The following is a 15,181-nucleotide window of genomic DNA, read 5'->3' on the forward strand; positions in this document are numbered from 1 at the left end:
TTCTGAGTTTATTCCACTTGGCCAAGGTCGTCAGGGATCAGCCAGCCACAGGCCTTGTTGCGGAAGAAGTAGGGAGTGACAACACCTCCGAGGCCTCTTGGATTTCGTTGTTACTTCATATTTTCGCGATGTCTGCCTCTTCGTCCACGCTCGCGACGTCGTCGTCATCGTCTTTCGGAAGTCGGAACAGGGAAGAATCGGAGGAGAGCGCCGCCGAAGTCGAGGGACCGCGGTTTTGTTGCTGCGAGTGGCTGCGTTTCCCTTGGCCTAGGCGGTGATCCTCTTCGATTTTCCCCAGCTCGTCCTTTGCTCCCGGATGCGACATTCTGACCGGACTCGACACTTTTCTCCTGGACTCGACACTTTTTCCCGGACGTGACCCACGACTTGTCTCCCGAACACTCGATAGACGATAGTATTTTAAAGATTAAAATACTATAAATTGGCGGCCGAAGGGGCTCTGGTAATCACACATCTTGCATGGATTAAATGGAATTTCAGACATTAGCATCAATAATCGTTTTGTGACCGGAGGGTCGGAGTCTCTTTGACCCCTCGTCAGGATGTGACACCACCGAGTCTGTCAGGACTCGGAAATCGCGACGGAGGTTCTTACGTCACGCGAGCGGATACGTTCGTTATGGAGGTGGAGGTAGGAGAACCGAGGAAGTGAGTCACTCGGGACACTGGCTAAGGAACAAGAACTTTAATAAAAATGTACAAAAAATTACAGCACGACGCATAGTTAACAATGACGTACTCCTAGATACACGGAGAGAGAGTTGATAAATACCTTGGTTAAGGAGATGGGCGAGTTCCTTGAGCCGCCGGGTATCCACGATCCTAGACAGTATATTCCACAGAGGTTCACAATCCACAGAATAAACAGTCCACAATATAAAACAATCCACACAGTACTGTTTCCACGGTATTAATTCCCGGTCTTCTAGGTAGGGTCGCTTCGAAAGTAGATCGGAAGGTTGCGGGAAGTTTTCCAGGGTTGGACTCGCGGTGGCTAACCAAACGACGACTGCCTGGCTTTGGCATCGTTCCCTCGTATTATTTTTCCACTTGGGTTTTTTCCATGAGGTCGGAATCTCGTTGTTAAGAGTCGGGTGTCTAATACGTGAATTACTTCTGAAAGTTCCGGGTGACATACTCCTAACTAGATGGATCATCCTCAACGAGGAAGCAAGTTCGTGGAAAATAATTTTTATGGTTTTCAACAGATCTTTTGATAAAATGGTGGAGGGAAAAAATCGAAAAATTTTTGATTAAACACCTTCGTCCCTTCGTCAGTCACAGTTTTGCGATGAATTTTTCTGTTAATAATAATAATAGTTTATTTGACATATAGTTCGATACAATATCAAAGGGGGAAGAACAAAACAATAAATTCTCTTAACTCAAACCATCTAATTTCTTTAACATCTTGTTAAATTTTAACAAATCCACGAAATTGGAGTTAGAACCACCACGCAACATTCTTAAGTATTCCCCGTACATATCATTTCCACAATTACTAAACATATGGAAGCACCATTCACTATAACTACAAATCTGGTTGCAAATTATGCACACCAAAGAGGCACTTCTTGACATAAAACAGTTTAACCGCAGTTTCGCAATCTGTTTTTTCACCGCAATAGAGATTCCAACGTCTCTTAAATATCCTGCCATGCCAAAATCAGGTTTAACCAGACGATAATATCGTAGCAACCCAGAACTATTCAGCACATTCTTCATTTCCTGTAATTCTAGTTCTATACATCTCAATACTATGGACGGTATCCGTTCTTTCCATCTATCAATTTGTTTCTCAATAACCATATCACCGAATCCCAGCCGTTCCAGCCAATTTTTAAAATCCAGCCACCATGAATTACTCTCCGCTTTCATCCACATTCTTTCGATGCTGATTCTAGGTAGCCTATCCCTAGGTAATTCCAATATTCTTACATAATATTTTAGAACTGCTTTAATAAAAAAGATTTTCAGTGGTACTCGTCCAGTTTCCCACAAAACAGCCACATTCGATGCGTGAAATCTGAGGCCCAGCATTTTCTTCAAAAATTCTCTATGAATTAACTCAAAATTATTGACATTAGCCAATCCCCAGACCTGAGCACCATACGACATAACAGATTTAACTGTTGAATCAAACAACCTGAAATGTGGAGCATACGAGGCTAACCCTGGGATATTAACTGTTTTAGATAATTTCACCAAAGCACCTTTTGCTTTTCCCGCAGTAATCTCAAAGTGGTCTTTCATGTTAAGATTATATTTGAACCAAAGGCCCAGGTACTTATATTTTTCCACTATTTCAATCTCTTGTTTATCCAAAAACCATTTAAGCTTACTTGATCTTTTACTACCATTTTGGAAAACCATTATTTTAGTTTTTTTATTATTAATCTGTAAGTCCATCTCAGTTGAGAAACTCATAAGACCATCAATTGCCAGCTGTAATTCAAACGGGCTATCAGCCATAATCACCACATCATCTGCATACAACAGAACCTTGATATAAGTATTATTGCCCAACCATAGGCCATTAAATCTTGGTATCTCATTCAGTCTATTTACCAAACCATCGATATATAAAGAAAACAGTAATGGACTTAGCGGACATCCCTGCCGAACTCCTTTGTTACAGTGGAAGGGTTCAGTAGTAGTACCATTAACCATCAAAAATGCTGACATATTCGTGTACATCGATCGCAATAAATTTAATATTTTATGACTTAACCTCAAATCAGCAAGCCTCCTCCATAATTTCAGATGATTCACTGAGTCAAATGCAGCCCGGAAATCCACAAAACACGTATATACTTTTCGGCGTTTTTTGATTAGCCTTTCTTTTAATAAATTCCACAAAACAAAAATATGGTCCACTGTGGAATACCCTTGACGAAAACCCGCTTGCATCTCTGATATAATATGCTCACTCTCTACCCAAAATATCAGTCTTTTACATAGGATCGTTGAAAAAATTTTGCTAACAGTATTTAACAATGAGATTCCTCTGTAGTTGCTTGTATTGTTTATATCTCCTGATTTAAAAATGGGAAATATTCTCGCCAATTTCCAACCATCAGGGTAAATTCCGGTTGCCAGAACTTCATTAAAAATATCCAACAGCTTCTGTCGCAATCGCTCATCTACCAGTTTCCAACATTCCATCGGAATACCATCCGGGCCAGCTGCTTTACCTGACCTTGCCTCTCTCAAAGCAATGTCTAATTCTTCGAGAGAAATATGCCTGTCAAGATAACCTACCGTTATCATCTCCAAACAAACAATTTCTTTATCTAGGTTATCACTAAACAGTAAGCTTTTAAAATGCACAAGCAATTCAGTTTTAATCTCCTCCGGTATACGAAATTTACTTCTACCTTGTAATTTACGAATGCAATCCCAAAACATTTGACTTGACTTACACTTTGAAAGCAGTTGATTAAAACTGGTCAAATATTCCTGTTTCTTACTTTTACATAGCGCTCTGAAATTTTGTTTCGATAATAAATATTCTTCCAATCTCCAATCCTCTCCAAGTCTCCTCCATCTCCTGAGCCTATTTTTCACATCAGCCTTTTGTTCTACGCACTCATCATCAAACCACTCCGAATTACTCCTAGAGAAGTGTCTAACTCCTTTTTGTCTATATCTAAATTTATCCATTATACCAGACACCATATCAGTAAGATTATTTAATTTGCTCATACTATCATCAAATTGCCTGTCCCAACAGATACCTTGAATTTCGCTTACAAACGCCTCCTGCCATTCTTTCTTCCATCGTGTATTAAACTGGACCGATTGTCTAGAGTAGCCCTTTTTTTCCAACCCTTTGACAGAAACTTCAAGATGCAGCATCATATGATCAGACTCAATACAGTCATCTATACTAAAGTACAGTAATTTCTCAGCTGCCAAACCGTTTATACACAGATAGTCAATTACACTTTTACCCAAGTGTGAGAAAAAAGTATATTTTCCCTGTACATCCTCTTTAACTCGGCCATTCACAATCATCAACCCTTTTGCTTGACACAATTCCACTAACTTCAAACCTATCTTATTGATGCATTTATCTTGCGAGTTCCGATACACGCTATAATCCAATGATGGAAAAACACTACCTCCCCACTCCATTTCATTCAAAGTTCCAATTCTGCCATTAAAATCGCCCAATAAATATATTTCTTCATTTTGAAAAGAATCAAACAATGACTCAAGTAACTTATAACATTTAACATAAACTTCCACTCTAATATAAACAAAAATTAACTTAATATTTTCCCAGTGTACTTCAAACAACCAATCTTCAACGGGACGAACCACCACCTCTTTCAATTCTTTATCAATCATCAACACCATCCCACCTCTTTTTCGCCCTTTATCAAATATACTAGTAGCGTTAATCTTATAAAATTCGTATGTATTACTTACATCTGTCGGTGGCTTTCTTGAATCTAATTCACCCAACCAGGTTTCCATCCAACAGATGATATGAAACTTTCTCACAATGCTCCAATACTCCATTTCATATTCCTTCTTCCATCCGTTCATGTTCCAACTGAGAACTTTTAATGCATCATGCTTACTCCTAAAAAAGAATCACTAACACAGCTATCCTCATCTTTATTCCTGTCAACCCTGCGAATGTTTCCACCTATCACCAATTTATCGCCTTTGAAATATGCAATTTTCCCCTCCTTTCTGGCTTGTCTTAAATTATCCATCTGTTGTTTTCTCTTCTCTCTACATTCAGCGGAAAGGTCCTCCCTTATGCGCACTGCCTTCCTCCAGTCAGAAACATCCAATTTGGTACAATTACTCTTCCAGCTGCTCAATATATCTCTTTTCGCTTGCATGGAAATGCAGGTAACCAAAACCATCGTATTATTTCTGGTATTTTTTGTAAGTCTGACACAGTCACAAAGGACATTTGATAAATCAACAACATCCCGAACCAACTTCGATACTGTATCAAAAAGATTTTCTCCCTCATTCAACTTCACATTAAACAATACAAAATTTCTTTTCCTTAGATTGCTTTCTAGTATGTTAACTCTTTTGGTTAGAGTAGTGTTAATTTGCATATTGTTACAGTCATTTCCGCAGTCGTGCACGGATTCTAATTTATTGATTCTCTCCGTCAGTATATTAATCTTATCGTTCATTTGCACAAAATTATCTTTTACTAAACGTAATTCCGTCTCTATTTTTAATTCTATAGCATCCTTCATTTCACTCAACATACCTCTTATCTCCTCCAAGAATAATTCTTGATCCAAATTCTTTCTGGTGTCTCTCGCTTTAACAGCACTTCCAGTGAAACAGGACCGCAAACGTTTACCTGGTGGTGTTCTTAATATCCTTGCGCTCTTCTCAAAAGCTGCTTCCCTTTCTTTGGCACTATCCCGATCCACATACTCTTTAGATTTAACAAATTTATCCATAATTAAAAGCAATTACGAAAACTTAGCCGCAACAGGTACAACTTCACTTCGAAACACGCCAACAGCCTCAGCGACTATAGCGCCCCCATCGAATTTTTCTGTTAAATTTAGTGTGGTATGAAATTATCTGCGCACAAATCTCGCTCGTATTTCAGTATTGCTAACTCGTTAAAGATCTTCGTGCTTATCGTATATTTCATCATACTTGCAAGCATCATGGCAGCTGGTTTTGTTCATCGAGAACTGTCTTAAGCTGGGAAATTGATATATTTATTCACATTTTATGCGTCGCGGGCCGCAAAATATATGAATGCAGCCCGAGGACCGCAGGTTGTTCATCCCTGCCCTAGACCATCACTGACGCGCAATTAACTGATTGCCTCGGCCGGATGGCCGAGCGGTCAAGGTTAGCAGCCTGCCGCCCTGGGGACCCGGGATCGAATCCGGACGGGTCGAAAAATTCCCAGGAATTTTTCGGGGGTGGTCCGTCCGGATATGTCGGTCCCCGTCCCTCACCACCCGACCGCCCCATTGTGGGCCTGGCCGAACCCATAATGGGCTTGCTATAAGAGGCCCTCTTAGTGCCCACTGGGCGGAAAGAGTTACCAAAAAAAAAAAAAAAAAAAAACTGATTGCCTCTGGAAGTCGGCTTCTTACAGAAACGCAGCTTCCCTGTCATCAAATGTCACGGCACGCCACTGGGATTTACTGATTATTACATACGTACCATCTAAAATATTGATTGAACTCCTGTATATCAATATATAATCGGCTTGCTGTATGGTAGATTCCAATGTAAATCCGTCTCTGTAATCCAAAAAAAACCTAAACATGCTATCTGGAACATAACGGTGAAAAGTGTTTTTTTATTTTTGCTGTTGTTTCTACGATATATCATTGACGTGTTCTAATTTAAATTTTTTTTGTTTTATTCGAACTAGCATTGAGGACGGGACGGCCGGATGGCCGAGCGGTAAAGGTGGCAGCCTACCGCTCTGGGGGACCCGGGATCGAATCCGAACGGGTCGAATAATCCCCAGGAATTTTTCGGGGGTGGTCCGTTCAGATATGTCGGGCCCCGTCCCTCACCACCCGGTCGCCCCATTGTGGGCCTGGCCGAACCCATAATGGGCCTACTAAAAGAGGCCCTCTTAGTGCCCACAGGGCGGAAAGAGTTAAAAAAAAAAAAAAAAAGCATTGAGGACGGGTTGGGGTACATTATACCAACTCGAAATGCATATGTAGTTCGATTGTAAATAAAAAATAATTTGCTAACCAGAAATTGCTGTGTGATGTGTCTACCAAAGTGTTTTTTTGGATTATGGAAACGGATTTACATTGGAATCCTGTATATCAATTAATTTTTGTCTAAATTCAATTTGAACCCACGACTAGCTACCAGTGTTGGGTGGTTGTATCCACTCGGCCACTGGTGGACTCACTCTTACGAAGATAGATGAAGATGGTATAAGTCCAAACTAGTAGTGTTTAAGGAATACAATTTTAGTGAATCGGTTAGTCAGCCGATCTAAATTACGTGTGTGTTCTTCTCTAAGACATAGTCCTGTAGGGCTGTAGTCTCGTAACACTGCGAAGTAAAAGACAATTGAGTAACTTTATGTGAATATGAATTGACAATAATATAATTGATACATTATAAATTACACCTCACAGAATTACTTAATTAATCACAGTCGGTTCCTTCCTACATTTTCGGAATCCTGCATTTTGAACTGTTATCGGAGGGGTCCCGTAACGGTTCAAACTGCGGGATACCGAAAATGTTGCTTCGGGGCCATCCGGGATTAGAGGGTCCGAAGAATAAGCTCTATTAGGTTCATAGTAATCCGCCACTGTAATTTGACACCTTTCCGACTGTGATTACTCGAACTTTGACCCTCCTCAATCGTGCCAATTCCCTAAAAAGCCAGCATAAAGAAGTTCGAGAAGAAAGGGAAATTTATGAGTTCTACAAGAAGATATTATCTGTTCAGTCTTGATCAATTTGAAAACTTAAATTCAACCTAAATTTATCGTCTTTATACGAAGATAGGTTGATGTATGATATAAATGTAATTAGAATCATTCTTTGTCTGTAAACAATTTCGGATATTTAAATTAATAAAGCTTTTGTTTGATTTGGCATCAAATTACTTCAAAAAACAAAATATATCTTTTTTCTATTTTTTTTAATTAAAATTAACAATAAATGCGAATAAAATCGGTATATTATACAGTGGGTGATCGGTTAACGAACACTTCACTGAACAAACATAAAAAGAAGCAACGGAAATAGCAAATACCGATTGATTTTCCCTTGTCTTCAGGTAACAATTCGAAACTTTTCGGAGCGCGGGAGACGTCGACATCGACGCTCAACCCGATACATTCTGATCGGATAGTATTTCTCGAACTTTGAAATACTCCCTTGTAATTCCAGCCTTTTATTTTTCTGACAGAAACAATTCTTTTACAGTATTCGCGAGACTGTCGGGCGGGCACTCGTTAAGTTTTGCGTCGGTTTTTCATTTTCGAAAGATGAATAGCGTTACCACCCGTCCGGTTTTACCCGGACAGTCCGGGAATTGACTCGCTGTCCGGGTGAACTATTAATTTTGTCCGGGAATTTCGTAGAAATTGTGAAATACGATGAAACGAAGTTCTTGCAAATATTGTTATAAATTTACGCCGTTTGAACAACGAAAGACTTCACACTCACTGAAACTCATCTGCCATTCCGCCATGTTACTCTGTTTATGCCGAAGTGTGACGCGCGACCTGCCTCTAGACCTTTTTTTTATTGTATTTATTTTTTGCTTGTATGTTACTCCTACGCAAGTCCCTAGTCCCTAACTGTAACTGATTTAGAACCAGCATGCACGTTATTCTTTGCATTGTAAAATGACATTGCGCATGCATAGGAAAATCTGTTCAAACAAACCTGACCTGCCGTCTGAGTCAGCGATTTTGTAAAGGTGGCAACACTAAAGGTGAGAGTATAATAGCAAAGGTAGAGAGTGGGCGGAAGATGTCTGACGTTGCTGGGCAGTATGGCTCGAACAGGTCTACAGTAGGCCACAGTTCAATCTTATCTAAGAAAGATACAGTATAATTAAGAAGACTCGAGCAGCTAAAGGAGTCACAAAAATAACATCTGAGAAATAAAGAACATTGAAGAGCTAATAATGAAACCTTAAACGGATCTGACAGCAGAAGAACGCCAGGAACTCTCGAATGAAGAACACCAAGAAACTTGGCGAGATATGTTTTCTTTTGAAAAAGAGGATTAATGCCGATATCTGCTATTAATTAAAGATCTTTTGAAGAAGTGGGAGATGTCAGATCAACGGTCTTATAATGGCATCCAAACCAGGTTGAGGTTAATAGGCTTGGGGATCTCTACACTTACAATGCTATTAATTACTTCTGAAAATCCGAAGAAGAGAGAAAAGCGATCGACATTAGACAGATTCTCTTCTTAACGTAACGAATTCATCTTATGGCCTGACAGAGCTTATGATGGAGTTCTTGAAGGCCAAAAACATTCCATTGTGTCCAAAAAACTTAATCCTTCATATCTGCCACATTGCCGGCTAATCGAGGATTTCTTTTGATATTTGGTACAAATAGTATACGAGAAAGGTCGACCAGCAAAAGTACCACACAACTGATTTCTTCACTTTTTTTCTAATATTGATGGACTTCATTTTGATTCGGACGCATGTAGCATTTTTTTTTTTTTTTTTTTTTTTTTTTTGTAAATCTTTCCGCCCTGTGGGCACTAAGGAGACCTCTTATAGCAAGCCCATTATGGGTTCGGCCAGGCCCACAATGGGGTGGCCGGGTGGTGAGGGACGGGGACCGACATATCTGGATGCACCGAGTAAACCGTGGGCGTTCGCAAAATATTTTCCAGGGGGTCAATCTGGGAAACAAACAATTACATCAATAAATCTAATTATTTAATTTTTGAGAGGTTTTTGAGACAGTTGAAACCTTCCATGATCGAAAATATAAGGTTACATATCTCTATCACTTTACGATTATAATTTGTAAAATCTTTTAACTCGTTCCCAGTGGGGATAAGTGCTCCGTTTGTTCCCTCTGCCGATGTGCTACTGGCGTTCCTTCTACACTATATATATATATATATATATATCCTTTGTATATACATACATATCGAATTCATTATAATATATTAAAAAATAATTTTTTTATCTCTTTCCGGCCTGTGTGGAACTAAGAGGGCCTCTTTAAGTAGGCCCATTATGGGTTCGGCCAGGCCCACAATGGGGCGACCGGGTGGTGAGGGACGGGGCCCGACATATCCGAACGGACCACCCCCCGAAAAATTCCTGGGATTATTAGATCCGTTCGGATTCGATCCCGGGTCCCCCAGAGCGGTAGGCTGCCACCTTGACCGCTCGGCCATCCGGTCGTCCGTTTAAAAAAATAATTATTAAAGAATGAAAAAGAAAAATCAATTGTCGTTTAGCAAAGTTTCAAGGACGTGGTTTGAGGTTGAGCATATATTGTAGTTGGTTGGGGTTATTTTAAATTTGGGGTTTCATAATAAACCTTATGCAGTTGCCGGTCGGATGGCCGAGGCGGTAAAGGTTACCGCTTTTGGGCCCGGAATCAAGTTTTCGGGGATGATCTGTCTCGGATACGTCGGGTCCCGTCTCTCACCACTCGGCAGAACCCACGACGAGCTCGATAAAAGCGCCTTTTTAGACCATTGTCTTGGTCATCCCATTAGATTTTTTTTTGTGTTTTATTTAGGAAAATTCAACGACACACAACAATCTTCCAGTTTACAAAAATAACAGCCAACGGCAGAATAGTTTTATATGTGTTATCATTTACGATTTTCATTAGGTCCGCTAGGGGAGCCACCGTCTACGCGATAAATCTATAAGATAAAAATGGCGTCTAACGTTTAGAATTACCTTCGATAGTGTTTAGTGTTTGTAAATAAAGTAGAACAAAAACTCCGATTTCCTTTTCTCTATGATTTATATACATAACATGGGATCGCAATTCAGTACAGCTAATCTGAATCGCACTGGTGAGTATTTTTAATTGGTTTTTTTAATAGAACATTACGTAAATAAATTTGAATTTCTTTCAAAAAAATTCGTAAATCGTATCGCGTTTTAACGGATTTATGTAATCGGTATGATTAGTTTTAACCGTAATGCGAGTCTGGCAACGTTATTAATTCATAATGATTGTAAATTAACAGAATATATAAAACTTGTGTAATTTTTGGGTGCGGGTAAGGATCATTGGACCTCAGAAATTTGACCCCACTCGAGCTTACTTCCCATAAATAAAGCGTGCCGAGTTAATTTGAAGTAGCACTGATGTCAGACTCTCAAGGTATAAAGCCTCTTAACTACTAATTATAATTTTTTAAAGAATTATTATCCATAATTTACAGTTTATCTGAAATTGTGATTTTTCTGTATTGAATGCTGCTTCCAAAATTACATAGAGTCTATATAAACACACAAGTATGATCCTTTCATTGGTTATTAAAAGTTAAATGTGAATTTCACGGTTTATAAGTGAAGCATTCCGAGCGATTCTGAAATGTCGTCGATGTGGAACTGTCGATATATTGTAGCTCTTAACTAAGTTTTGGTAGAATTTTCTTTTCAAACATCATTTTTTCTATAATTTCATGATATTTTAGATATATATTTCGCAAATTTCATGTCAAATCAAATTCCTTATTGGATTCGTGTACTTATGATTATGGTTGCTTAATATTTATAAAAGATTAAGTATAAATTGCATGACTACTTATCTGTATGAATTTGAGATTTTGGATGCAAATTTTATGAAATCAATTACTCTTTAATAAAGTGCTTAATTTACATTAAATTATTCTACAATTGTAGTTTTAATCCTGCTTATTGGCTTCTAATAATAATAATAATGTAATTATTTGAAATCGTAGGCACAAAAAACCTTTCACACACTGTTTCTAGCAAACAAATTAATGAGCACAAACGATTTAGAGATTAGTAATTATTTGATAATATAAAATCAAGTATGTTGACAAAGTTTTTCTGAATGCAATAACAGATCCCAACAGTATAAATAAATGCTCGGCAATTATATCAACATATTAATTGAAAGAGGTTTTAGTTTGTATGATTCGGTTTTGCGTAAATGGCTGGGGCTAAAAATATGGTTCAAGTATCAAATTAAAGCTCTTATTCTGTACATCGGGGATGGGCAAGGTTTTTTTATATATGGGTTGCATTTCAAAACTTTTGAACTAACACAGGCTGCATACAAGAGAAAATAGAAAAAGATGCCAGTAAATCACAATTATTTATTCACATATAATTATAAATTATCATAGGTATACTTAATTTCGCTTCTGAAACCGATATAAATGTAATATGTCGGAAATATTTGGTTAAATATTAGTCACTGCCAGCTTTAAATTAGTTTCGCTGTGTCTGTTAGCCAGTTTCTTGTTTTAATTTTTACTAAATTCAAATTCAAAAACTATTCGTGTACATAAGTTATAGAAAATAACGTTTGCATTTTTGCTGCATACTTCCTTAAGCTGGGAAACTGATATATTTATATTTTATGCAATGTGGGCTGCAAAAAGTATTAATGCGGGCCGCGGGTTGCCCGTCCCTGCCGTAGATGATGCAGTCGAAAAGAGATTTAAGAAAGATGCAATGATTCAGGCGTGGCAAAGGTACAAGGTTAAGTCTATGGGACAAGCATGTCTGAGACCTATCTCCGTTAACTTTAACTCAATCAGTTTTTTGTGTTTTGCAGTTTTGTTACTGTAAATACTCAATAAATGTACATATTAGTTACTAAGATTATTGTTTTTATTACCCTCTCTCACCTAAACCTCACCAATCTCCCACCCCCTCAAAAGCCCAAGCAATAACTGCATACGGAGCTAAATTATCATAAATCTTGATACAATAAATTTATGAAATTCAATGTTTTAGATATTAAATTTTGTTATAAAGTTTTCTAGAATAGAAGAAACACTAAAAACATTAAGAGCATCTTTACAATTTGTCCTTTTCATACATCTCACAGATACAGTCAGTGTGGAGTTGATCTTTATCTTGACCTTAAAGGTTGAATCTGCCATTTGACAGTGTTATGTTCCTAAAGTGTGTGAAGATGCTGTTTTAATGTTTTTGGAGTCCTTCTATCTTAGAAAACTTTTCAAATAATACATTCATCCTGGATTTTTTTACCAATTGATATTTTCAATTGACTAATTGAACAAGTTTCATACAGGGGATCAGAAAGATGTCTTAAAATAAAGACTGACTTTGTTGTACTCCCGAGATATCTGAGAAATGACAAATGATGCTCTTTTAATTTCTTTAGTGCTTTTTTTTTTATTTTAGAGAACTTTTTAATAGCAATATTGTTGAAATATAGATGATTTGTGTAAATTTATAAAGTATTACCTTGGCAGATTTCATTTTATTGTGTTATCTATTACAAAAATCAGTAAATTCTATTGATATTATCATTAGGAAATTCATAATATCCTATTAATAATGTCACTATTTGACGTTAGTATTATCACTTTTTGTTGATGTAATTCATTTATAATGGTTGCACAATATTCTATTCTTTGAATGTAATTTATAATTGAGCAATTATTGATTCATTTTTTGGTACTTTTTAGATTATTTTTGTTACTGATCATTTTTTTTTGGCAAATTTCAAATCTGGATGTCAAAAACAATTTTTTTTTTAGACTTTCTAATCATGGTATGTGGCCACTAGTGATTTTAGGCATAGATAAGCTAGACTTTTCCTAGGATTTTATGTTTTTAAGGATATCTGAAATGAAGAAATATGTTTGCCAATTTGCAGTTTTAGTCCAGTTTTACATGCTGTTCTAGCTAGGATACTAGATATTATACAGTAAAAAGTATCGTGTGATGTGGGCTTTGTTATATAAATTTTATATAAAATAGTATTTTCAGTCCTCGCTTGCCAAGGGTTTTGTGTATTTTAAAATCGCTACAGTATATGGAATATAACCGATTGTTGCCAAAACTTGTAGCTGTTTAATTTGTTTGCATGTAAAGATTTTTAAAAAGTTATTCTCTGTTTGGATAATACATTTATCTATTTATGTTATGAATTTACAGTTTTGAATTTAAATGTTAGTTTATAGAAACTTTAGATAGTTCAAAATATAGGAAATGTCTATCATTTTTTTTAAATGAAAATGCCAAATTGTTAAAATTGGAAAAATATAACTGTTTTTTCTGTTTACTGTCAAAAGTAATATTTATTGATTTCCTGTTTTGTTTTAAAACAAAACTAGTTACATAACTGATAAGATAAATAGTGGATAAAATAATGTTTTTATAGTGATGCTTTAGAAAATTTCTAATTTGTTTTTAGTATATGATCTTGATTTGTATTCTTTTATGTAAAATAAAGACCAAATTTCTGCAACATTTCAAATATAGATAGTGAAGATTTTACTCTGTGGCTATACTTTTTACAATGATATAGTAGTAACACAATTAAAAACTTCAGATAAGGAGGCATTAAAGAAATTAAAAGAAATATTTTATTTGTGCAAGTGCTGACATCCAAGCTAAGTATTTAGTGTACCTAATATAATGATATAGTAGAGTCCTGCTTGTCTGAACTAATTGGGACCAAGCCCTGTTCAGATTAACAGATTTTTGGATTAGTCGAATAATTGAAATAATGCGGTAGCAAGCAGAAAAACAGGTCCCTTTGTATAGATCCAACATCATCAATGACTTTTCTGCTTTTGTGTGTAAGTACTGCATAAATCTGCTGTTTTAACAGGCCAGACACTGATTTATTAATTTTGTACAGTATTAATACAGTATTCTAAATTATTTTGTACCATTTAAATTCAACTGGAAAATACAAAAAACACATATTTTGCGAGCTAAAAAGTTTGCTTGCCACCGACTGAAACATGTTCAGATTAGTGGTGTTCAGACTAGCGAGACTCTACCGTAGTTGTACTGCTTTTTTAATAAATTGCTATGTTTTAGCAATTGGAGAATCTCTTGATGATTTTTGGTTATTGCTAAGCTTTCTTATTTGATTAGTTTACTTCATTAATATTTATAATGCTAGACAAAATGTTAATAAAACATAAAGCTTAATAATATTATGTTAAGATAGACTAATCAGAAACTCTACATCATATTGCTGATAACATAAGTGAATGATTGTTGCTATGTTAACTTATGCAAATTGTTTTTCGGATATATTGAATAAATTTATTTTGTTATAAAAGTTAGTTATTACATTAAATACAAAATATAAGTTGTGCAAACTTCAATCAGTCCAGCAGGAACCAAATATCACTTTCTAATGTTTTTAGCCTATCCCGAAGGCCTTCCTTGGAAGCATTAGAATGAAATGGAATGTTCGATGAATCTGGAAACTGGAAATTTAATTTCAGATCGAATACCAATTTAAACTGATTGTGTCATGCAAAATAAGTGTAGTGATCGGATTACAAGCCTTACAAGGTATAATCAATGCAGCTTGCCGTGTTTTAGAGCAGGGGTCACCAAACTTTTTTTACAGTGGGCCAGATAACTGAGAGAATGACAAGCGTGGGCTGCATAACCATTTTGTTCAATACAGCACAGTGAATATGCAAAAAATAAAGACAACCTATTTATTTTTTTACAACC

At 36.6% G+C, this 15,181-nt stretch overlaps 1 protein-coding gene across 1 annotated transcript in view; it reads left to right on the forward strand.

The window, feature by feature from the left end:
* Positions 1–10,356: 10,356 nt before the first annotated feature.
* The window catches only part of neur (E3 ubiquitin-protein ligase neur), a 43,006-nt gene continuing 38,181 nt past the window's right edge, over positions 10,357–15,181 (forward strand). The window contains exon 1 of the mRNA XM_067276812.1: positions 10,357–10,536. Coding sequence (XP_067132913.1) covers positions 10,479–10,536 — 58 coding nt within the window. The 5' untranslated portion in view covers positions 10,357–10,478. The remainder of the gene's footprint in view (positions 10,537–15,181) is intronic.

Source organism: Centruroides vittatus, unplaced genomic scaffold, assembly GCF_030686945.1.
Source record: "Centruroides vittatus isolate TY-2023 unplaced genomic scaffold, ASM3068694v2 contig_717, whole genome shotgun sequence".
Classification (NCBI taxonomy): domain Eukaryota; kingdom Metazoa; phylum Arthropoda; class Arachnida; order Scorpiones; family Buthidae; genus Centruroides; species Centruroides vittatus.